The 25737-nt window shown below is 36.3% G+C and overlaps 1 protein-coding gene across 1 annotated transcript in view; it reads right to left on the bottom strand.

Moving 5' to 3' along the window:
• Positions 1–1749: 1749 nt before the first annotated feature.
• Positions 1750–25737, bottom strand: part of LOC101896102 (paired box protein Pax-6-like) — a 122455-nt gene continuing 98467 nt past the window's right edge. The window contains 5 exon segments of the mRNA XM_059128681.1: positions 1750–2273; positions 2276–2376; positions 2378–2420; positions 5803–5993; positions 25138–25643. Coding sequence (XP_058984664.1) covers positions 1750–2273; positions 2276–2376; positions 2378–2420; positions 5803–5993; positions 25138–25643 — 1365 coding nt within the window.

Raw genomic sequence — 25737 nt, 5'->3', positions numbered from 1 at the left:
GTGGGGAAGGTACCAGAAGGAATGGTTCGATCTCTACTGTCTTTATAACAGATCTTGAATTGATGGAAATATTCAGATATCCCCAGCTTGAAAGGGAATCGGTTCTCAATTTTACGATTTATGAGCTTCTTGTGGGGGACGTACATGATGGAGTGGACCGATATATCGCATCTTCACAGCATGAGTTATTAAAAATATTGTGATGTGTGTAATTTGAAGACGATGGGATACTTACATCACATTTTATAAGATTTATAATTATTCAAAATTTTGACCCTTTGTGGGGGAAGTACTTGATGGAGTGAACCGATACTGTCAATTTTCGCACCTGATCTAGCATTGATGCAAATACTAGGATTTGCAAAGTTGGAGCAAAATTTAATTATGCTTTCCCTTTCTGTGCAGTAAAATATTTCCTTTGAAATTTCGCCCTGGGGGAGGTACCAGAAGGAGTGGACCGATATTTCCATCTCCGAACTTGATCTAAGTTTAATAACAATATTCCGATGCACGAAGTTTGGACTAAAACGAATACTTCCTTCGAGACATCGGACGGACATCGCTAGATCGACAAAAAATGTCCTGAATTGGATTTTGTCAAAGAGGCCTATTGCCTAAAATCGTTATTTCGATGAGGCACGTTTTGCCCGTACTAAATGATACCCTTCGTAGCCATATGGCTGAGGGTATAGAAAGTCTCCAACGTTTTTAAACATCATTTTGAAAAAAATAGTTTTGTTTTGATGTGCCCAATTGTTTTTAGGATCTCTAGATCGGATATTAATTTTAAATTTATTTTTTAGAGATTTGACTTTGACGATTGTTTTAAATTTATCCACCACAGTATGGAGGGATGTTAAGTTGTCCTTCTGTTTGTAATATCTCTAGATAAACATAAAGTATCTATAGATTTTAGCTATATTTTTCAACAAAATTATCTTAAACATGGTTTTGTGATTTTAAATTGGCACACCATCGCAGGCAGATATGGGATGTAAAGGTCCACGTTTTCCTATAACCCCATCACTTGATATTCGGATTTTTAAAATTATAGCGACATTTTTCAATGAAATGGTTTTTGCAATTACCAGGACCTTACAAATCGTGGAGAGTATTAAAGTTCAGACCCGGCAAACTTAGCTGTTTTTTTATTTGTTTCAAATAGAAAATTTAAAATTTTTGACAATATAATTCTCTTTTGTGGCATCAATTCGAATTTGTTGGTATATCAGCAGGTCAAAAATGTATTTGAAAACTCTAAACTAAAACTAAGCTTCTACTATTTTTTCAATATTTATATATGTATATTATTATATTATTTGGGTATATATTGTATTTATAAAATTTTATGAAGAACTAATGGGAAATTTAAAAAGAATTGGTCATTTTAGATTTTTTTATAGTTATTATATACAAGCAATTCAAAGTCGATTTTAAAACGTCTCAAATTTTTCGACCACCACTTTTATATTTTTGCGGAATCATGGAGAAAAGTATAAATTTCAAACATCAATAAGTCCATGACTTCTTTAACTTCCCTCGTAGCCATATGAAAGAAATGCAACATTGCTACCAACAATCATATTTAAGTCGATTACTGTTAAATTTTAACACAGTTCCGTCATTGTGGAATTGATATATACTCTTCTTCTCAATACAAGGTAAAAGAATACGTATTATACTCATTACTATTCTAACTCCACCATAAGCAATTTGGTAATTTAAAACTCCTCGGAATCTTAAATACCCTCAGTTTTTGTTATTATGCCCCATTGGTGCAGTTCCAGGGAGCCTCCTTAGGCGACGAATTCGACGATATTTGAGTGGGTGTGGTTGGTGGCGACAATTGGCTAGCTGTATGCATTTGTTGTTGTTGCTGCTGTTGTTGTTGATGCGTCTGATGCGAACTTTGATGCGATTGATATGTTGTTGGTGCGTTGTGGTGCTATGACTCGAAGGCGGCGATGTCGATGACGACTGATGATGATCCATCAGCGATGGCATCATATTGGCCACCAGACCATTCATGGTGCTCTGAGTCATATCCTGGGCTTCGTTCTTTAGTCGGACATTTGCCGCAGCTACAGCTGCAGCATGATGATGCTGGGCATGGGCATTGCTAAGAGAGCTGTGATGGAATGAGAGCGGTGGTAAGTGAAGTCCAGGGAATGCTAGACCGGCAGCTGCAGCGGCGTGTAAAGATTGCAGTAAGGCAGCCGAATGCTCTTGGGCTTTGCGTCGCAATTCGGCCACCGAAGATGAGCGTGGATCACAATGCTATGGGCCGAATGGGGTGGTGATTCGGGAGAGCTGTTCGTTGAAGAGCAAGAGACGTTTATGGAGCTTCCGGGAGCACCGGATCCTGTGTGATGCGGTTTTTAGGGGACAGCAGGCGCAGAGGCCGGGGAATGAGGGGACGCCTGGAAAGAAAAAAAATACACAACAAAATTAAAGATTAATTAATTACATAATTTTGGATATATAAAGAGGCAGCTTTTCAATTATTAACATTTGTGAAAAAAAAAAATTAAAAAAGTTCGGTTATTGAAATTTGTAACAATATATTCTAACTATGCCAAGAACTACTTTTAAGTTTGGGTATATAAGGAAAATTTCAAGTCCAAATCTGACTTTTGGTATGACTAGCATTTAGATTTTTCATAAATCCTCATATGCGTAATATGCACTCAGCAACAATTATATATGGTACCAGATATCAGACACAGCTCAGAAATAAGTGCCTAAAATTTTGTCAAGATCGGTTCAGATTTAGACATAGCTCCACATATATCTTTATCCGATTTCAGGTTAATTGTGCACCAAATAGCCAATATCAGTTCAAATGACCTGAATTTTGGCATATCCGACCGAATTCAATCTAGAAGCAAGTACAGTAAATTTGAAAAATCCGCTCAAATATAGCTATAGCTCCCATGTATATGTTTCATCAGATTAGGTGTTAAAGTCCCTCACACTCACTCCACAACAAGGATATTTGATATCGGACATAAGTTACAGCTCGAAAATACCTCTGCCAAATTTTATCGAGATCGATTCAGATTTTTATATACCCTCGATTTGAAGGTTATTGTTCACCATACATGTAATATCAGCCTAAATCTGATACATATTTTCATATTCACTTTTATATTTTTATATAATCCTTATCGAAGTCATATCATGCACTATACAGCAATGCTATTTGGTACAAAAGCCTCCGTCAAATTTGTTGAAAATCGATTCAGAGTTGGATATAATTCCCAAATTGTGACTCTAAAGCCATGATACGCATAGTCGGCCGCCCGACATTCGACCATTCCTGTTTACTGTTTTTATACCCTGAGCCATATGGCTAGAGAGGGTATATATCATTTGATACGGTCAAAAGGTGCCTAGACGAAATGAAGGTTTTAGACCCTAGGTCTCTTTAGACCAAATCCGTTTCAGGACATTTGGAGTCGATCTAGCGCTGTCTGTCTGGCTGGCTAGTGCGCAAGATAACTCTCGAAGGGCGTATGCGAACTTGGTACATCGTAATACTTAGATCGAGTTCGGAGATGGGCAATATCGGTCCACTCCTTCTGGTACCTCCTCCACAAAGGATCGCAATTTTCAAAAAATATATTTTCTGCACAGAAAGAGAAACGATTATTCGATTTTGCTCCAACTTGGCAAATCTTAATATTTGCGTCTGTGCAATGTCAGGTGCGAAAATGGACAACATCGGCCCATTCCTTCTAGTACCTCCCCCCAAAAGGTCGAAATATTGAATATCCACGAAGCTCATAAAACGCGAAAGTAACATTCGATTCCATTTAGAATTGGCCCATCTGAATATTTCCATTAACAAAAGATCTGTTGTAAAGATGATAGAGATCGGACCATTTCATCTGGTACCACCCCCACGAAAGCTTAACGTTTTGAATAACCAAACTCCGAAATAAGCACCAGGTTCTCTTTATATTTTACACATTCCATTATTTTTACTAACACAAGATCTGCTGTGAAAATGGGATATATCGATCCACTCCTTCTGGTACCTCCCCCACAAAGGGTCAAAATTTTGAATATCCATGAAGCTCATATAACGCGAAATTAACATCCGATTCCATTCAGGTTTGGTACATCTCAATATTTCCATCAAAACAAGAACTGTTGTAAAGATGGTAAAGATCGGACCATTTCTTCTGGTACCCCCCTATAAAGGTTCAACATTTTGAATAACCAAAACGATTATAAAATCCGAAATAAGCATACGGTTCTCTTCATTTTTGACACATACCGTTAGTTCTACTAATACAACATCTGTTGTGAAGATGATAATATCTGCGAACTCTTCTGGTACCTCACCCACAAAGGCTCACAATTTTCAATAACTTGCGAAACAAGTCAGCGATTCTATATCTAAATACTTCTATCAACCAGAAACCTGATATGAACATGGAATTTATCGGAATTTATGATTTCGCATAAAATTGGATATAAATATTCGATTTTCTTGTAATGTTGCCCATACCAATATTTTTTTCTGTACGCACATTTTAACATTTTCTACAAATTATTATATATCTCATATCAAGTGAAGGAAGTGACCAAAATAGTCCAAACCTGCCACGTGGCCAAAATAGTCCAAACCCTGCCTTATTAGGGTACTCCTTAAGACGGTTCATTTAAGAGGAGTTATGGTGTTCAAAATATTTCAACCGTCACACATTTCAATACCAAAAGGACTGGGTATAGTTGTGGAAATAGGTTGCCATTTTTGCAAGGAATTCGAGGAATATATATCAATTAAAATTCATTCTATAATGCTCGGGAACATTATGGAAGGGCTTATCCAAAATTTAGATTTTTCCGGTAACAACATTCACTTCTTGTTTCATTCCAACTGACATTAACCCTTTCAGTGTTTTTGTCAAATATATTTGACATTTAAAAGTACTCTCTTTCTTTGCCATTTTTGTTTTTCTTACGAACCGTTATTTTTGATATTTTTTAATAACAGACACGTTCGCTATTTAAAAATATTGCAGTTCTATTCTATTAGTTTCGTTTTCGAATTTCTGAGCACATTTTAGTAAATTAGTACGGAATTTCAGATTTTTATCTCGACAAAAATTTTCATTGACACTGAAAGGGCTTAGAAAAATTCCTACCACATGTTCTTCCGTCTGTCTAGCTAGCTAATTTAACTAAAAGCTTTAAAAATCAAAGGCTGTCAATTAGAATTTGTATCGGCAGCCTGTGCCTGGTTGTTGGGGGGAAGTGGGTTTGGGAAAGCCCTATGCGAGAGAAAAAAAAAGAAATCAATCGATAAAGCTTTTCTTTTGACGACATTAATTGCATTTGATGTCGTGGAAAGTTATCTATCCACTTTGATTGAGTTCGTTTGTCCCTGAGTGTGGTAGACAGACTGCCTCTTTGGCTGACTGGTTGGCTGGCAGGCAGGTTGTTTGTCTATTTCGAAATGCATAACTGATTGACAAATTTTACCAATCTGGGGTTTTCCATCATCCAACCGACGACGATGATGATGCTGCTGCTGATGACGATGATGAAATTTTAATAAAATCATTTTTCCCCTGCCGCTCTTTCCCCCCCATTCCTTTTTCTTCTATCATCCAAAAAGGCTGCATGTTGTGCCTAGTTGTTAGTCCTTGTTAGAGGGATTTTTTTGGCTTATATCCGTTCTACATGTCGTTTGTTCTAGTGGTCTGTATGTAAGTCGGGGTGTGTGTGCGTTTGTTGGTTGAAATGAAAAATCAAAACCATATCAAATTTCCATAGAACAACAATTATTACCTTTCAAACCGGGAAACAGTGGCTGCTGTGAAAATTGAGAGCTCAACGAGGCCAAATGTGGTGGCAAGAACAGCGATGGAGCATGATTGGCCCGTGCTGCGGCGGCGGCAGCGGCTGCTGCTGAGGCACTGCTGGCAAGGGATGTTGGTGGTGGCGGTACTTCATTTAAAACCGGTCGGAAACCACAATTACTGGAAAAAAGGAGAGAGAAAAAAATGAAATGATTTAAGTAAACCTTTTAAGTGTAGCATGTGTAGCTTTTTATACCCTACATCACAAGGTGGTCTGGGTATTATTCTTTGTGCATTTGTTTGTAACAGGCAAAAGGAAACGAGATAGACCCATAGTTCCTTTTGATGATCTGCATAGAATCACATTCTGAGTTGATTTATGCATGTCCGTCCATCCGTCTGTCCATGTATTTTTGTGAAAGAAGTACAGTTCGCATTTATTACCCGATCCAAATGAAATTTTGCACAGATCATTTGTTTGGCCCAAGGACGAACCCTATTGAAATTGGAGATAATCGGTAATAATTTAGATATAGCTCCCATATATATCTTCGTCCGATTTGCCTTTTATTGTGCACCAAACGTGTAATATCAGCCCGTATAGTATGAAATGTTGCACATACAACCAAATTAGGCCTGCAAATAAGTATGTCAATTTGATCGAAATCGGTTTAGATATAGCTATAGCTCCCATATATATTGTTCATCCGATTTGTTATTTTTGTCCTCCGCAGCCGTTATATTCACTCCGTAACAGCAATATTTGGGGAAATATATTAAATACATCTCAGAATCACCTTTGCTAAATTTTATCGAGATCGGTCCGGATTTGGATATATCTCCCACATATAAAATCGTCCGATTTACCTTTTATTGTGCACCAAACGTCTAATTTTGCCCAAATGGGATAAAATTTCGCACTTAAGACCGAATTGAGTCTAGAAGCTAGTATGTCAAATTTGGTGAAGATCGGTTCAGATATAGCTATAGCTCCCATATATATTGTTCATCCGATTTGTTGTAATTGTTACCCACAGCCGTAATATGCACTCCGTAACAACGATATTCAGGGTAATACAGCTCAGAAATATCTTTGCCAAATTTAATCAAGATCGGTCCGGATATAGCTCCCATATATATCAAATGGGCAATACAAGTCCGAACTTAAAAGATACAAATGCTTCGGCATATTTAGTCTTTTGAACTTTACTTTTTACTTTACTGGTTTGAATTTAAAAATGCAGGAGGAATATTATTTTATTTTCAAATATAAACTCACACAACCCATACCAAATATCAATTTTGAGGCCAATCAAAAAGTTCAAATTTTGCAAAAAAAGTGTACGATTTTTAGATTCCGGTGATGGGTCATATTTGAGAAAATATTCTCAAATTAAATAAATCTTCCCCGTATCGTTCCTCTTCATAACTTTATTAAAAAATTTCGAGAATTAATTAAATTTTGATTTTCAATAATTGAATGAAAAAATACAAATCACCAAACTCTTTTCAATGAATTCCATTCCTCCTGTGTCCCTCCCCTTTCTTCATCATTGCATAATTTCCCAAATAGGCCTAAATAATTCCATTAAAACTCTGTAATTCATCCATCATCTTCATTGATTTGCGCTTGAGAATATTTTCTTTTCTATCTGTTAATGGATATTACAACAGCTCATAACCCGCATAAAGCAACAACACAAACAACAATAACTTTTTCCATTGTTTCACATTTTTTATTTAAAAAATACTGAAAATAAAAAAACCCAATCCAAATCGTGTCAATTATAATGTTTCCAATTAAACAATTAAAGACACCCGTTCTTGTGAATTGGAAACTGGGCAGCAGGGTTTTGCATGCAAAGCAAACATTATGAAAAAACAACAACAGCAAGGAGAGGGGGATCCTTCTTACCACCATGTATGGATGATGGTAATCCCATATCATAGTTTTTTTGTTGTTATTATTTTTTGTTGCTATAATATGCTGCAATGGGGAGCTGTGTAGTTCAGCATTTCCCTTTGCAAGCCAAGCTGTTGGGTGTTCACTTCACTTTGGTTCGCTTTCAGTGTGACATGCCTCCCATAAATATCATTTGTCGCTCTGGTTCGGTCGTCCAAGTCGTTTTGTGTGTCTCTTAATTAATTCTTAATTGAAGAGAATTAAAATATTTTTACTGTCTAATTGTATTTATTAATAAACATATCGTTCATCGGTCATGCATAATCATTCTGTTGGGGGGACTATGGTGACGATGATGCTATGAAGCAACTCTTGTTCTTTTACATGATGGCAAGTGGCGTAGTAATAAAGAACTGAGTGAAAGGGGGAGTAATTGTGAAAAACCACGCCCTAGCCCGTTCAAGCCCTTTTGGCATTTTAAAAAAAAAATCTTTAAAGTTCGCATTTTCCCGGTATTTAATTACGAAATTTATGTTACTCCTTCAAATTGTTGAATTTAGTTGTTGCAAAATAATCAGGCTTAATCCCATTATTGTTGTTTTTATAAAAACAACGTTTGTTTATTGGTGGAGAAAGACAGCAATGTTACCAGGGGTAAGGCGGGGAATACCTAGGTTTCGGAAAGAGCCACCAATCCTCATCAGTTCCCTTGTTTTTTGTCCGGGATATTCCCCCCAGAAGTTATTTTAAAAATAACTACTAGACAAAATCTGTCTCCACTAACAAACAAAGGGCGTTTTTTTTTATAAAAACAACAATAATGGAATTAAGCCTGACTATTAGACAACAACATAATACTACGGTTTACCGAACAAATATGTCAACACTGCTCTATTTTTGAGTTTATGTCCTTAAAGACGCATAAATTTTTTTTTTTTAGATTGAAGGTTCTTTAATAAATCTAAAAGATCCACGAAATAAGGTCTTAAGGATATTAAAAAAATGTTTTAAAAATTAATAATTTAGGTGTTCATTAAAAATTCGATTTAGGACCTTTGCTGTTTGAAGAGATTTTTAAAAATTCACTGAAGAAGGTTAAAAGAATATCGGAAAATAAAAATCAGAATTATAAAAATAAAACACTGATGTTTTCAATTGACCTTAAGCCAACATAAAGTTAATAAAAATTCTTACAAAATAAAGATGTAAGACCCTGAGGCTAGTAAAAAATGTTTAAAAAACCAAATTTGATCCTCCTTAAGGAATTCATTAACAATTCGAATTCAAATACACAGTCTCAAAAAATACCAATCTTTATCCTCTTTGACCTTAGATTAAAAAATTACTATAATCGTCCTATAATAATTTGTTCAAACTCTACTTCAAAGTAAGTTAAAAGCGAATGTTAACCGTTCTGTTCCTACCTCAAATACCCGAATTTTAGAAATCCAGGATATCAGAGAATATGTACCAACCCTCCTACCCGAAAATGTCGATTGTCTCTTCTTTAATATAAATATCATAACACAATTCATCTTAAACTTATGAAGATAGTAACTCTATTAAAGAAAATACTGTTTACAAAAAACTGAGCTCAGCTAGAGTTATTGAAATTCCAAAAAGTGCAAGAACTTACACCGCAACAGAAAGAAAATAGACTCAAAAGAGGTAAAGAGTTTCTTCCCTTGGTTGAAAGTGGTGAACCACTGAATTTGGTTTCTCCGATGAGAAAATATTCGTTGTCCAGCTGTTTGTAAACAAACAAAATTATCGTGTTTACTTGCCAAAGAGGCCAGGTGAAAATGTGCACCTTTGGTTGGCCACCAGAACTCAAACGCCGGCCATGGTGATGGTGTGGGCCGCCATAACAGCCGATGGTCGCTCTCCGTATTAATCGACCGTGGCATCAGAATAAATGCCGAATATTATCGCGAAAATATTATGGAGGGTGTATTAAAGCCTTGGGCATGCAAACATTTTGGCCGCAGACCTTGGACATTTCAACAGGACTCAGCAGCATCGCACTCAGCACGCGCCTCCCAAGAGTGGTTACAAAATGAGGTTCCTCGCTTCATTTCCAGCGCACAATGGCCACCAAAATCTCCGGATACCAATTTGTTGGACTATTGTGTCTGGAGTATTTTGGAAAGCACTAAAAAATACCAAAGTGTCGATCACCTCAAGCAAGCGCTTCGCCGGGAATGGGCCAAAATGCCGCAGAGCAACATTCGGGCAGCGTGTGACGGTTTCATTGGCCATTTGAAGGCCATAATTCGTGCCAAAGGTGACCAATTCGAACAAATCTAACTTAATCTAAAGTTTGAAACTATTTCCGACATTTTTTGCTCTCTTTCCTACACTTTATACTAAATTTAGTACGATTTGTAACTTTTCGGACATTATATAGCACGCATTTCTAGAAACATCCCATTGTCCCTTTACAAAATTTCATAATTGCACCACTATTCCTAACCTCCATACCGAAGACAGTACTTTTCGTACAATTTAAAGAACGTTTTTTTTTCAAATCCGCCTTTCTATCTAAAAGCTCATAGTGATCCTTTTAGAAAAATTAACAATTTCCTACACTTTATACCCAAACTGTTCGGACACTATATGGAACGCATTTCAAAACCCAAACCATTATCTAAATCCTTCACATTCGTAGCGGATCCTTTACACAAAAAATCATAATTCCACAGTTATTTGCACACTCTATGCTAAAATTAGTACTTTTCGTGCACCGCACATCCTTACAAAGAGATACGGGGTCATAGTGACCCTCGGATCAAAATATCTACAACTCGAACTCTTTTACTACACATTTCCAAAAACTCCCCATTTCCTAAATCCTTATCACTCTTACTGGATCCTTACCGCTTAATTTGATATCCTTACATCTCCATTTCTACATTCTATACCGGATTTTATACTTATAGTATACTGTACAGTACGCAAAATGCACAACAGTACCAAAACTCACAACTCGAGTTTTTTTAACACTTTGTTCCAAATCTAGTAATATTTAGTAGAATATAGTTCGCATTGCCAAATCTACCTGCTTATCATAGTGATCGAAAAATATCGAAAATTAATTTGGACAATACTCGAAACCCATATGACATTTATAAAAAGCTTCACATTAAAACGTCAACCAAACCTCAAAAAATGCTATACTAATCCCCCTTAAATCACGTTGCAGATTTTCGCGTTTTTCTGTTAAGGAAATAAAAAAAAAACTCAAATAAATTTGTAATACTTCAGGAAACATTTAAGCCGCAAATGTAAATTTCATTTCGCGTAAATTCCACGGATTTCAAATGAAAGACACACATTTTCCGTCAACATTTCATTTCATTCAGTTTTTGTGTCCTCTTCTTTTTTTTTGATGGGTGATATTTCGTTTTCTTGTTGATTGCCTTGGCCACAGCATTGAAATACTTCGCGGTGGAAATTTTTTCCCTGCTGCTGAAAGTTATCATCATTTATCTTTCAAATGGAATTATAAAAAAAAAACAGGAGAGTTGTTGTCTTTCTCGCTGGCAGTTTCAATTTGGGGTATTTGGTTATGCAAGTGGCCGAAAGAGAATAACAAATGAAGTTTTGACTTGGAAAAAATGGTAATAGAAATAAAAAAGAAAAAATTGGTGGCCGACTTAAATTTTTGGGAAAGAAATTTAGTTATCTTTTTTTAATTTTAATAAAATTTTTATTTCAAATGACCATATGGAGCTGACTTCTATCTGTATTTTGTTATTTTTTATTGCATCCCCTTTTCTTACTTTTATTGTGCAATTTTAGATCTACCCTATCCAAGTCTCTACATTTAGACAATATAATTGCATTTGCCAGGAATTTAGATTTTCTGTCTCATAGAATCTCCTCTGTTTTTATTTCTGCTTCTATCCATTCTCTCCCAATGGCTGTCTCGTTGTGTGCATTTTTTTGCATTTTATATTGCCTTAAGTAAAAATCCGAGAAGGGTGGATGGCAGTTGGGGGGAAGGGGGCCTTACAAATGGTTGCATTTTCTCGAGACTTGAGAGTAAAAACGAAAATGTTATTTGCCTCTAATTAAGCACTCATCCTTTGGTTGTAATTAAATTTTCCCATGTGCACATTCACCATCATCCTCATCGTCGTCAGTAGCATCGTCATCATGGAGTATCATGGCCCATGGAGCAACATCACTGCATAGATAGCCTGCCTGAAACACAAAAACAAGTATCCTTGTCGCCATACTCGTGCCATATGCCAGAGCTTCTAAGCACACACACACACAGAGAGTCATGCAGGCAGTCAGTCCGCCAGCCAGCCAGCCAATGTCAGATAAAAACGTCTAATTTTTGCCTTAGGCCCAAAGTCAGTTGCACTCAAAACTTGAGTATTTTACTTTATAGACATAACATGCAATCACCATGTGTGTGGGAGTAAGTAAATGGTTGTGTGTGTAATGGGGGAGATAGTATTTGAGATTTTTTTTATGGAATTATACAATTTAAGAAATACTCTACAATAGTACCTAGGAAGATTTTCCAGAAAAATTTGAAAATGAGGAGCTTGAAATGAAAATGGAAACCAAGGGCAAAATTCAATTACGAGACATTTCTACTTTTGCCTTGTGAAAAAATGACGAATTGTGATTAATGAATGTGTCTAATAAGCGAAAGTCGACCTATGTTGGCAATAATAAATTAACATAAAATCGTTTCCTTTTCTTTAGCTCATTTTTTGGGAGTGTTGGCTGGTTCATAGCCGTCATTTCCCGTCCATCTCTTAAATCCCGTGTTGTAATATTTGACGTATGTTGGATCTCCCAAATTTGAAATTTTGGTCAAGGTCGCAGCCTTCGAATATACTTACTTTAAAGGAACTATACCTATGTGTAGGCATTTATATCTCATTTAATACCATGGTGGATGGTTTAAAAATTATACAGGATATTGTAAAAATCTTATCGATCTTAGTTCTGAAACATTTGTGACGCCCAAATAAGCCTAAAAACAACATTGCAAGGTGACATCGACGAAATATCTTTCACATTATCGTAGGTTGAAAAATAATTAGTTATTGCGAAGCTGTTTTTGAAGCAAATGACCTTATTGCACTCATTACCCAGTAATATATCTTAGGAAGTAAGTGCTTACCAAAGTGTTTTTGGCTTAATGGTGTAGTAGGAAATATGTTGTTGTCATAAAGTCTAGATGCCAATCAAGCTCCAATTTGCTCGAAAGCAGAAGTGCTCGTTTCTTACGAGGGTGAGATGAAAAAACTGCAACCTACTTCACACTGCTATCATTTCTAAGGCAATCGCCCGACAGCTATTAAAATTATTCCAGTGATAGCCCATTATATTGTTTACAAGCGTACAAAAGCATTTTGGTGAGAATTTTGCGGAAAAAAAAATGTATTCGTGATGGAATTTAAGTGTTATAGTGTGATTTCTTTATATTTGGCTGGAAAACTACAACTGGCTATCGTTAGAGCATTTCAGCATTTAAAGGTAAATAAATCTTTTGTGTCTCGTACCATCGCTCGTTACCGTGATACCGGTAGCGTAGCCCGACGTCAAGGAAGTGGACGGAAGAAAACAGCAACATCAACAGAAATGGTTCGAAAAGAAAAGAAGCGACCGAAAAATGGCTCGTAACCTGAACATATCGTAATTTTCCTTTCGCAAATATTGAAAAATGAGCTCGGGGTAATGCCATTGAAAGTCCAAAATGGGCAAGAACTTACAACACAACAGAAAGAAAATAGACTCAAAAGAGCTAAAGAGTTGCTTCGCTTGACCGAAAGTGGTGAACTGCCGAATTTGGGTTTCTCCGATGAGAAAACATTCGTTGTCCAGCAGTTTGTAAACAAACAAAATGTTCGTGTTTACTTGCCAAAGAGTTCAGCTGAAAATGTGCACCTCGGCCGATTGTCGCATAACAGCCGATGGTCGCTCACCGCTCGTGTTAATCGACCGTGGCATCAGAATAAATGCCGAATATTATCGCAAAAATATTCTGGAGGGTGTACGAGGGCCTTGGGCACGCAAACACTTTGGCCGTAGACCTTGGATATTCCAATAGGATTCAGCACCATCGCACTCAGCAGGCGCCACCCAAGAGTAGTTACAAAATTAGGTTCCTCGCTTCATTTCTAGCGCACAATGCCCACAAAATCTCCGGACACCAATCTGTTATACTATTGTGTCTAGAGTATTTTGAAAAGCAAGGTTGGCACTAAGAAATACCAAAGTGTAGATCACCTCAAGCAAGCGTTTTGCCTGGAATGGTACAAAATACCGCAGAGCAACATTCGGGCAGCGTGTGACGGTTTCATTGGCCGTTTGAAGGCCATAATTCGTGCCTAAGGTGAACAATTCGAACAAGTCTAAACTTATTCTAAAATTTGACGCTATTTTCGAAATTTTTTGCTTTCATTCGTTTGACTTTGTTGCAGTTTTTTTATCTCACCCTGTATATAACCTCATACAACTGTTCCGCCTGACATTAGTATAATGAAAGTTTTGGCCACATTTATCAAAGAAGTTTGCTATATTTTTGGTATTTGATGTTCTCATTGAGTAAGTTATCACCTTTCAAAAATGTTTGAAATCTGATCCACGCCCTCGTTAGAAGCAGTAAGTGTGGGCCTGGTATAGGCCCAATATAACTGCACCGCCCCTTGCTTTGGCAAGGATTTGACCACGTTTTCCTATCGCAATAGAAGTGCTGCTCCTTAGGATGTACGGAAGCTATTTTTGGTTGTCGGTGATTTTTTAGCATTCTTGTGTGAATTACATGAAGCCCACAAAGCATTTTTCTTATTAAGAAGCAATAGGTCTTCTGATATGATGATATTTTTCTAGGCCCCTACCGAAACTTCTATTGAAAGGATATAATGTTTATTACAGATTAAGGTCTATAAAGGTGGTCTCACATTAAGCGCACGATTTTCTTATATGAGAGGTCCGGCATTATCTATGCTTTTGAATTCCATCTTCGTGAAGAGCAAAATTATGGAAATGTTGAAATTACTTTATTCTGTCACTCTAGTGTCTATAGACAAAGGGTTAGTTGCCGAGGAGGATTAAAAAAAACATTTTTTTGTGTTCTTTTATCCCTACTTTTAAATGAAATCACATTCTAAAATTCACACAAGCTCTTTGTTAAAACAATTAAATTGAATTTCATAAAATTAACAATTCATTTCGCTGCCTGCACGTGTAAGACCCCAACGGAGGTTTGGAGTGGTAATCATTTTGATTTTCATCATTCCCTTAATATGTTGTCTCATTACAACAATTTCAGAATGATTCAATTTACAATTAAGGAGGCTCCATCAAAACCCCGAACAAATAAAAATAAATCTCCAAACTCATTACAGCCAACTTTGTTTTCTGCTCCAACATCTGATGCCCGAACGGCCGACCGACCAAGTGAGTGAGTGCGTTTCATTTCGTTTGTAACTGCTGTGCCGTTCGGATGCCGACATCGAAATTTTTAATAACCAAATTAAGCCAATATTTAATTATTCATTAAGTAATTAACAGAAAAAGCAGTCAATGGCGGCGCATCAGGACGACAGAGTGGCGTTGAAATGTAGGAACTTTTCTGAAAAAAGCAGAACTTTTATTTCTCGCCACCACCCACACTGAACGCCGTGGAGGAGTAAAAGAGAGCAGCAGGGACAGTATAAATATGCGTAAAGAATGTTGGATTTATGTTCTCGGCTGTGTGTGGGTGGGAGGGAGAGAGAGAGAGAGAGAGCAGGCGAACAAGTGAGTAGCAAGTGTGAATGGTGGGTCGTTGATGTTTTCAGCCATGAATATTCCATGAATTTCAACAAACGGAAATTAAATTTAACTCCCCTCAAACACGTAGCCACATACATGTGTGTGTGCGAGTGGGTGTATCAGTAATTCATATATTTTCCTCCTTCCTTTCCCCCTCGCCACTCCGCCAGCTTCCATTTCATTTGGCTGATTAACCATGTACTTGGCCTAAAGGCATTGCGGCGGTATATTTTTTAATTCTTTTTCCAAATGTTATTTTTTGTGCTATGTTGACGTTTGTTTGAGTTTTAATTTATTTTTTCCATCGTCCCATCGTTGGCTTGCCAAATAAAAAAATCTTTTTGCCAAAGTTTCGGCTTATTAGGAAAGTTATTGTGTGAAAATTTTTAATTTTGTTAATTAATTTGAAAAATAATGTTTTTTTTTTCAAAATAACTTTTTTTTTGGTGAAATACTTTTATTTCACAAAAGTTTGGTGTTGATTGCATTTGATTTATGATGTTGACATTTTTCAGAACGGCGGATGTTAACACAGTAATCTAGGACTGGAGAAGAGACAAAATTCCAGAAAGAAGACATTCTTAGGGGTTTCATTGCGAAAACAGGATTTGGAAAAAGTGGACTGTTTTTAAGATAAATTCGGCAATTTCGACATATGTTGTTTAAAAAAAGATTTAATATTTTAATTCTATGGCACATTTTCAAGAGAGAAATTCTCTCAACTTAGTTCTTAGAAGATTTAAGATTTTCTATCTCCTGAATATTCGCATGTTTTGAGCGAAAGCTAGAGAAATTGCCCACTATTCATTGTTTTCTTTTTGGGCAAAAGGATGAATATACATATTTTTTTAATTTTACAATTTATTGAGACCCAAACACTCCTCGGTCGGGATTTTTTTTCAAGACATTTGGAGTCAATATAGCCATGTCCATCCCTTTGTCAGCCTAGAGTATCAGCTTTAGTTCACACTTGCTACAATAATATTTTATTAATATTTTTACCCAACTTAGATTGAGTTCGAAAGCGTTCAAAATTGGTCCTCTACTTCAGTACCTCCCCACCAAAAATGAAAACTAAAATTAATTATAAAGCTCACATAGAGTGTAGGAAGCATTGAATTTGGGTTTAACTCCTTTAAATAATAATAAGTCTCATAATATGCTCTCTCACCACAAAAGGGCTAATTTTTCAAAAGATAACAGAATTTGCAATGGAAAACGAGGAAAGCATTCGATTTTCTTAAATATTTGCTCATCGTAATATTTATTTTAGATTTAGGTTTTTTTTTTTGTAGTTATAGTATTTTGCTGTTGTTTAAGAAACTGCTAAAACCAAAGTTCCTAAAGGCTCGCTCAGGTTCAAAAATAGAGCAAAATTTACTCGTTTTCGAGCAAGAGCGCTTCTGCGAATAAAAAACCCGAATATGTTTTATTCTTTTATGCAACTCTAATAAGAGCGAGTAGACTTTGATTGAGAAAAAATCCGCTCGAAGGCCAAGAGGTCATCCCTAAAAAGACAAAGATATACTCTTTAGAAAACCAAGAGGTCTTCTCCATGGAAGACCCTGAGTTCTTCCCAATAGAAGTCCCTTAGGTCGCCATAGAAGACCCAGGGGTCTTCCCCATAGACGACACTTATGTCTTTTCCAGAAAAAGATCCTAAGATCTTCTCCATAGAAGACCATGAGATCTTCTCCCTAGAAGACCCTGAGATCTTCTCCATAGAAGACCCTGAGATCTTCGCCATAGAAGACCCTTTTTATCGTAGAAGACCCCGAGATTAATCCCCAAAATACTCCAGAATAGAGGCAAAAGAGATCTTCTCACATGGAAGGCCCCAAGTTCTTCCCTCAAAGAAGTCTAGTCTCATAGAAAACTTTGAAGTCTCATCTTGAGGACTGGCGATGTGTTCTGTTGTAAAAGACCCGAATTTCATTTATCATAAAAGATAAAATAAGAGGATAAAGTCAACTCTCGTAGAAGACTTTCAGGATCAAGTTTCACTTTTCTCAAAGAATGAAGAATTCATATAAAACTCTTACTCTTCTCACACTCCCGTTCGCGAGTAAAAACAAGCAAATCTGTGCTCTTGTTCTACCACCAAGTCTGGTTTTGTTTTTATATCTAGAGCCACAAAACAAACTACCAATTAAGTTGAAAAATGGGACTAAAATCGGGCGGTAATTTCGAAAACTGGATCTATATTAAACACTTGCGAGGATATGTTCTATAAATTAAATTTTTTTTCAAATTCTTTCCAATTAGGCTGGAGGATGGGAAAAATACCTTCAAACTATTTAAAACGCCCGATTCCGCTATAAATGGTCTAGTCCGAATGAAAAGTGATATTAAAAACAGATTTTCCAAAGCACTTCTTACAATAGTGTGCCCTATGTCCTGATTTTAACAAACCGACGGACAAACAAGGCTAAATTGCCATGTAATTATATTTCGATTAAGAATATATACTTAAGAGTTCTCAGATGAATATTTTGATATGCAAACGGAATGACAAATGTAATATACCCCATCCTAAAACGGCATGAAGAAGCTCCCATAGCGAAATCGAAAGATCTCTTCCATTATTTTTATAGATATTTTGAGGTGATTTATTTAAACCCCTAATTTTTTCCTGTCCTTGTCTATGAATAGATTTAATTCAATACATGTATTTATACATACATTATTGAGGAATCCTTATTCCAAATATTAAAAGTTCCGCCAAATTTAAAACTGAATATATAACTAAATGTTCAGCCCACTTTCGTTTTTTTTTTTATTTCATGTAAAATATCAATTTATACTTAAAAAGTCACAAAACTAAATAGTTTTATTATTTAAATTAATTCCTGGCAAACAAATGATTTATTTGACAGCCGTCAAAATATAATTTACATACAGACATATGGACATATGACTGTATTAGGAACAATTTTTTTTCTTTTTTTTTCCGAATACAATTTGATAAATTATCCCATCAGAAATATTACAGACACAATATCATTGCCAATAGAAATATTGGGGGGAGGGATCTCCCCCTCAGTCTGACTCTGCTTGACATTCATTGAGTGTTTGTGGTTTGCTTTCGTCTCTTTTACTTTTTTGGCAAAATGCTACATTTTTCTCCGTCTTTGTGTCCTTTTTGCCGAGTCGAGTCATTAAATTTAGCAGCATCATTTTGTCATGATTGGATGGCAATTTTGTTTGTTTCGTTTTCCTGCCTACAACTATAACAACAATGGATCACAGCGTTTGTTTTTTGCCTTTTGGCTACGCATCTCCGGTCGCAGGCTGACGCCTGTCGTTTTGTTCTCATTTTTTTTTCGGTTTGGTTTTATTTTTTTGGAAGCAATGTCCTGCCGTGTTTTGGCTATTATGACGAGTTTTTTAGTGGCTTCTGGTGTGTGTGTGGGTCTTCCTGTTGGTTGACTGGATGGCTCGGACACCCCACTGTGCAGCCCAAAGGCGTTAAGTTGGTAATATATTTTGGGTTGTGTCGCCAACAACATCACAAACCATACGCATCACATCCGATTTGTTTGTATATCGTTAATGAATTGTCGTGTCAACCATCGAACCATGCATCTCCATTCAGCCATCCATCCATATGTACATATTTAGCCATGGACAATTTAATTCGTTATTTGCAAAAAAAAAAAAAAAAATGCTCAAATGTGTGGAAGTGTGTGTGTTGCTTCATTTCCATTTGAATAACAATTCTGTTACAATTTCGATTTGAGAGCGATAACTGCCGACGGGGGGGTTGTAAAATTGGGTGTTATCATTGCTTATTGATGAGGAGGATTTGTTTGTCATTAAGTAAGTGATTTCGTCCTCTCCCCCCTCTCCACTAATACGACTAGGGGTAATGTTATTACGTTTTTGGAATGTTCTATCTAGACCTATCGTTCTTTTAAGATTTATATGAAGCTATAACTTTGGAATAAAAAAATATTAAAAAGTAGGTAGAATATTTCAAGTAGGGATACAGATAGATATATGATCCAAAATATAGATATGAGATCAAATATATGATCAAAATCTGCTATTTTTGATTCAAAAAAATTATTTTTTTTTTTTGGAATCCAAAGTTGATTAAAATTGGTTTCGTGTTTCAATTCAATCATAGTCTAAATAATGAATACACGGAGGGACGAATTTTTATTTTCACACCAGAGGGCGCCACAACAGTTAAGGGCATTAAAGCCGCAATCAGCCTATATGATAGATAATTATCATTTTTCAAGAATTTCTTTCGTTTGTATGAAAATTTGTCGATGTTCTCATGTATTGTTTAGTTTATAATCGTCGATTTAACCATGTCCGTCTGTCTGTCTGTCTGTTCTAATCACGCTATCTTTCGAAAGAAATTGAGATAGAAGGCTAACATTTTACACACATGTTTATTTTTCTAGAAGGCAGGTTAAGTTCGTAAATGGGCCATGTAGGTCCATGTTTTCATATAGCCTCCATATAACGATACCTCCCGATATTCGGTATTTTGATGATTTTAGCGACATTATTCACCGGAATTGTTTCAAATTTGGTATTTGAAGTTCGAAATGGATGCTACAACCTAAGACAGAAAATTATCTGTGCAGGTCCACGTCTTCGTATAACCCCCATATAACGGTACCTTCGAATATTCGGTATTTTTGGTTTTAGCGTCATTATTCACCGAAGTAGTTTCAAATTACGTATTTAGAGTTCGTAATGGGAGCTACAGTCTGTGACAGAAAATTCTCTATGCAGGTTCAGGTCTTCGTATAGGCCCCATATATCAGTACCTCCCTATATTCGGTATTTTGACGATTTTAGGTACAATACTCACCGAAATTGTTTGAGATTTGAAGTATTTGAAGTTCGTAATGGATGCTACAACCTGTGACAAAAAATTGTCTATGCAGGTCCAGGTCTTCGTATAGCTCCGATACAACAGTACCTCCCTATATTCGATATTTTTTGATGATTTTTGGCTACATTATTCAAGTTTCGAATTTGAATATGACAATGGCTTATGACAAACAAAGCCTCTGTAGGTCCACATCGTATAGACCCCAATATAACGGCTATATTCGGTATTTTATAGCTTTTTAACAGAATTTTACACGGATTTTATTATTTTAAAATTTCCAAATTATTTCCAAATGGTTTGGGGTATTCAAAGTTCGGCCTGGCCGAACTTACTTAACTTGTTTAATTTGAATTTTTTTACTCTTCTAAAAATGTTCTCTGAAAAATCAAATCTAAGTCGAATAAGATTTATAGATTTTTTGACACTTAATCGTAGCATTAAAATGCGATCAAATATCGAAAATAAAAAAAAATCATTACGATAAATCGATTATGCGAGTATCAACTTCGATTTTTATGCTTTTTAATATAAAAATCGATTAACATAAAGTCGAATTTTGTATCTCTATATTATTTGAATTATAGCCTTTATATTGGATTTTTTTCTTAGTGACACACATGGGAATTTTTTATTGTTTTCCAGAGTGCCGAGTTTCGAAATTGGTCCAACAGACTTTGAAATAAAGATTTTTCTTTTTATTATTATTATTATTATTATTATTATTATTATTATTATTACTATTATTATTATTATAATTCTTATTATTATTATTACTATTATTATTATTACTATTATTATTATTACTACTACTATTATGCCAATATTATTTCGATTATACCCCTTTAATTCTGATTCTCTCATAAACACGACCAAATTACAAAATTGTTGTAATTTTTGTAAATTATTTTAGCAGCCCTCCTTCATTTAATGAATTTCTTCCTTTTTCAATTTTCTGCACAAAAGAAAGCTTCAGAACAATTTCTAATGAAGTTTCAAGAGCTAGTTAAACAAAGACATTAAACACAGCAAACGTTATTCCTTCCGTCGTTGTCCCCACCCCTTGCTTCCACACCCTCGCTCCATTGTAATGATGGCAAATAAATTTACAATAATGACCGACACTTTTAAGGATCAAAAACTGCACAAATAAATTCCTGAGAACCCTAATAGGCAAAAGGTACATTGGTGGCTGGATTTTAACATTGCAACACAAGCTAATTGTTGTTCTTGCTGCTGCTGCAAAACATGGTATCATTACAACACTTAACAATGTTTGTTTACAACAACAACAGCGGCGCAATGAATGAATACCACCCCAAAACCAGGCAAAGCCACCCAGAGAGAAAAAAAGGGAATTTCAAAAGAAAAACTGTAGCGAAATGTTCAACACCAACCAACCCACCAAACAATCAACGACTGAGTTAATAATGACATCCCTAAAAGTATGCAATGTCCAACAGCGCAACAAAGTAACAGCATTTGCTTTTGTAAACGTTACCGGTAATTATTTGAAAAGCATGAGGTGTGTGTGTGCGTGAGTGAATGTATGTGAGTAAGTGGGTTGTAAGTGATTCTCTTTGTTTGGGGGTAAATATTTGTTGTTGTTACTGATTTGCTTTGGTTTCTTCAACTTAAATTGAAATGAATCAATGTCACCCCACTTGAAGTGTATCATAATCGCCCTCACTCACACACACACCCATTGAATTAGTCTGATATCATTGTAAGAGTGTGGGATTATTGAGTATGAGTACCACTCTTAAGAGTTGTTGTTAATCGTTTTAAATTTTATTGTATGAGAGTTGTTATATTTATTGACTGTTTCAAATCAAATGAAAAATAGGGTGGTAAATTTACGGAAATTTGTTAATAACTTAAAAAATTATAATGGGTCATTTTATTTTGTAATTATTTGGTACTGAAATTGCAATTATTTGCAACAAATCATTTGAGCGCCAATTAGTTGTTGACAAAGCATAATGAACCAACTATAAAGAATTAGGACCTTGTTTATGGATGTATGTTGAAAGGAAATGAGTGCGAAAAAAGCACAGATTATTATAGTAAAAAAAAGCTTTATCACGTCATGTTCAAATATCAAAGATCTACGACAAACATAATTAACATAATTAAGTTATTTCAGAATTGTATGCTAATCACGAATATAAAAATTTAATGGGGACTCCGACAATATTTGGAGGTATTACAAGCGGATTGACAAATTTAATATATACGATTATTTCCTCAGGCTGGCTCCAATTTTTCTGTTCCCAAATTTATAAATTGGGCAACCTTTTAAGGAATTGGATCTAAGTGGGAAGTTTTATGGGTACGCAATTCAAATTGAAAGCTTTTTTGTTGTTGACTTAGAGACTCAGGTTTGTTCAGCTGAGCCTCTCAATCCAAACTATGACTGTATCAATTCATAGCATTTGTATCGGTACCAATATAACAGAGCTTCTGGTGGCCTAACCAGGTTTTCTCTCTTGCCTATTTGACTTTATGCTTCCAATGTAATATCCCTGACTCCTTAGTCTTTAATAATCCTACCACGAGGCTTTTTACGCTCAGTTAGAAATATCGCCATTTCTCAGTGGAATTTTGTCATAATTTGGGTCCTACTTTAGAAGTCCTCTGTGGATAAAATATTTAGAAGTTTTCTATGGTAAAAGGTTATATTACGGATAGAAGAGCCTCTAGAGATTATTTATAGGTAAAACGGCTATAAATGTTTCCAGGGATAGTAGAGCATTCAAAGATTTTTAACGGAAGGAATACTATTTATCGATGGAAGATCCGGATAAGGTTTTATTGGTAGAAGATCCTTTTATATTGCTCTATAGATAGAAGACCATTTAGAGATTTTTTATTGATATGATCCCAGCTAGAGGTCTTCCAGTGTTAAAATACCTTTAGAAAGTCCTTTGTGTATAGAACACCCTAAAGGCAATGTTTAGGGATAGAAAAACCACTGGACCTGTTCCAAATATAAAACCCTTTTTAATGTCTTCTATGAATAGAAGACTCCGTAAAAGGTGTTTACCTTTTTATATCCTCAGCAGTATGGCTACATACACGGCCAAAACTCGCCTCTGCATAGGTCTCTTTTGACCAAATCCGTTTTAGGACATTTGGAGTCTATCTAGGACTGTCCGTCCGTCTGTCTGCGAGGCTGGGGCGTACGTTAACTCTCGAAGAGGCGGCATCCAATTTGATCCAAACTTGGTACATCGTATTATTATTTTCAAACTTAAATCGAGTTCGTAGATGGGCGATATCGGTCCACTCTGGTACCTTCCCCAAAAAGTCACAATTTTTAAGAAAAAAATTTACCGCACAGAACAAGAAAAAATCATCGGATTTTGTTCAAACTTTACAAATCCAAATATTTGTATCAGTGCTATGTCAGGTGCGAAAACGTGAAATTTCGATCCACTCCATCACACAAAGGGTCAAAATTTCTCTTCCAATTTCACACTTTCCATTATTTTTCATTCCTTACAAGATCTGGTGTGATCACTCCTTCTGGTACCACCCGCAGAAATGACTCAAATTTTTGAATAGCTGTCAAGCTCATAATAGGGGTATCCGATTACTTTCAAAGATATATTATATCGGTCCACTCCTACTGGTATCTCCTCCACAAAAAAATCAAAATTTTGAATAACCATTAAGATTATAAAACTCAAAATAAGCATCCGATACATTCTAATATTACCAGTGACACAATATATGTCGTGAAGATGGAATATATCGGCCCACTGCTCCGGGTACCTCCGGCACATCGGATCAATTTTTTGAAGGACAAAACGCTCATATTTGCGAAAAAAAGCATTCGATTTCCCTCCAAATTTCACACTTCCCAATGATCGGTCCGCCCCTTCTGGTACCTCCCCCACATTTATATCAGACATAGGTCAGATACGAAATGGACAACATTGGCCCACTTCTTTAGAACCACCTCCATAAAGGGTCAACAGCACAAGTCAAAATATTTTTAAATAAACGAATAGTGGCAAAACCGACAGATACTCTTTAACTTGTTTTCGGTACCATTTAGTATTTTGCTCATTTAAGATCGGATTTCCAACTCTTGTTTTAAACTTTAACTCATACGAAGCTATGGACGTTACAATACACGGTAAAAATTGTTCTTCAAAGCAATATTAAGCCGTCTTTATAAACGATTTCATATTGTTCTTATAGAGTCTGGTTTTCAAACCTATAGAGAAGTTTCTCATATAAATATCTTCCACCGCAGTGCACCCAAAAATTACCCAATACTCTTCTCCCCAAATTGATTTATCAAAATTCCTGTGAATTGTTCCAAAAATCTTCGCAGCGGTGATTTTTGCCCAGACATAATTGTGGACTCGTTGTGTAAATGGTGGGCACACGTTCGCATTGTGTTCTTTGTTTCCTTCTTTTGTCGCAAAAATAAAAAAAAAACACGACAACAAAAACGACATGAAATCTATTGTCGTCCTGTGCGCGTGTGCACCCCGGCGTTGGACCATGTTTGTTTTGCCAACAAAGTCACCGAGTGTTAAAAAGTCTTTAAACGGATAACGTTCTTAGTTTTAGCGGAAACATCACTCTCGCCGGATACATTAAGAGTTTCGTAGCGACTGCTGCCGCCGCTGCTGGGTTTGTCGAAATGTAATGAGGCCTGAATTGTTTGGTCACGTGTTTCACATTAACGAACAGATAATCATTTTATTGATCCCCTTTCTCCCACCCACCCCCCACTCTCGCTTTATTCCATTCTATTTTCTACTTACGTTTCATTGTTATTGCCACCACTGCCATTTCCTCCGCTGGCATTTGTTCCTGCTGCCGCTGCGGCCATCATGGCATTGTTGCTACTGCTACTGCCGAATGAGCCAAAGATGTGAGTACCGAAATGATGATTCGATGCCGCTGTATTTAGAGTTGTCGTTGTTGTTGGTGCCGTTGAGGAGGCACTTGAACGTGTGGCCAATGATATTGGGCCTCCCACCTCAATGGGTGAATCGGTATTGCGTGAATTTGAAGGACTATTTGTGGGATTGCGTGGCGTTCGAGCCCCAGGTGAGGGTGACCCGGCACTAATGGATCCAATCGATTGGGAGCCAGAATGGCCGCTGTTCATGTGATTCGAGGACAAGGGGCGTTCATTGTCCGAATCAGCTCCTGTGCCATGGGGACTGTGTGACGACCCTGGTCCCGGGCTGTGGGAGCGAGGATGTGGCTCGTCGTCATCCATTTCACCGGTTATGTCCGGCGATGATTCGCGGCTGTCATGGAGCTGGAAATATTTAAAGAAATATTAGGAATGTAAGTTACTTCTTGGAGGGGATAGTTCCCTAGTTCTTGAATTTCCCTCCTGAGTTCATTCTTTA

This window comes from Musca domestica, unplaced genomic scaffold (genome assembly GCF_030504385.1).
Source record: "Musca domestica strain aabys unplaced genomic scaffold, Musca_domestica.polishedcontigs.V.1.1 57, whole genome shotgun sequence".
Lineage (NCBI taxonomy): Eukaryota > Metazoa > Arthropoda > Insecta > Diptera > Muscidae > Musca > Musca domestica.
The sequence above is the reverse complement of the archived record's forward strand: the minus strand, read 5'-3'. Positions and strand labels throughout refer to the sequence as shown.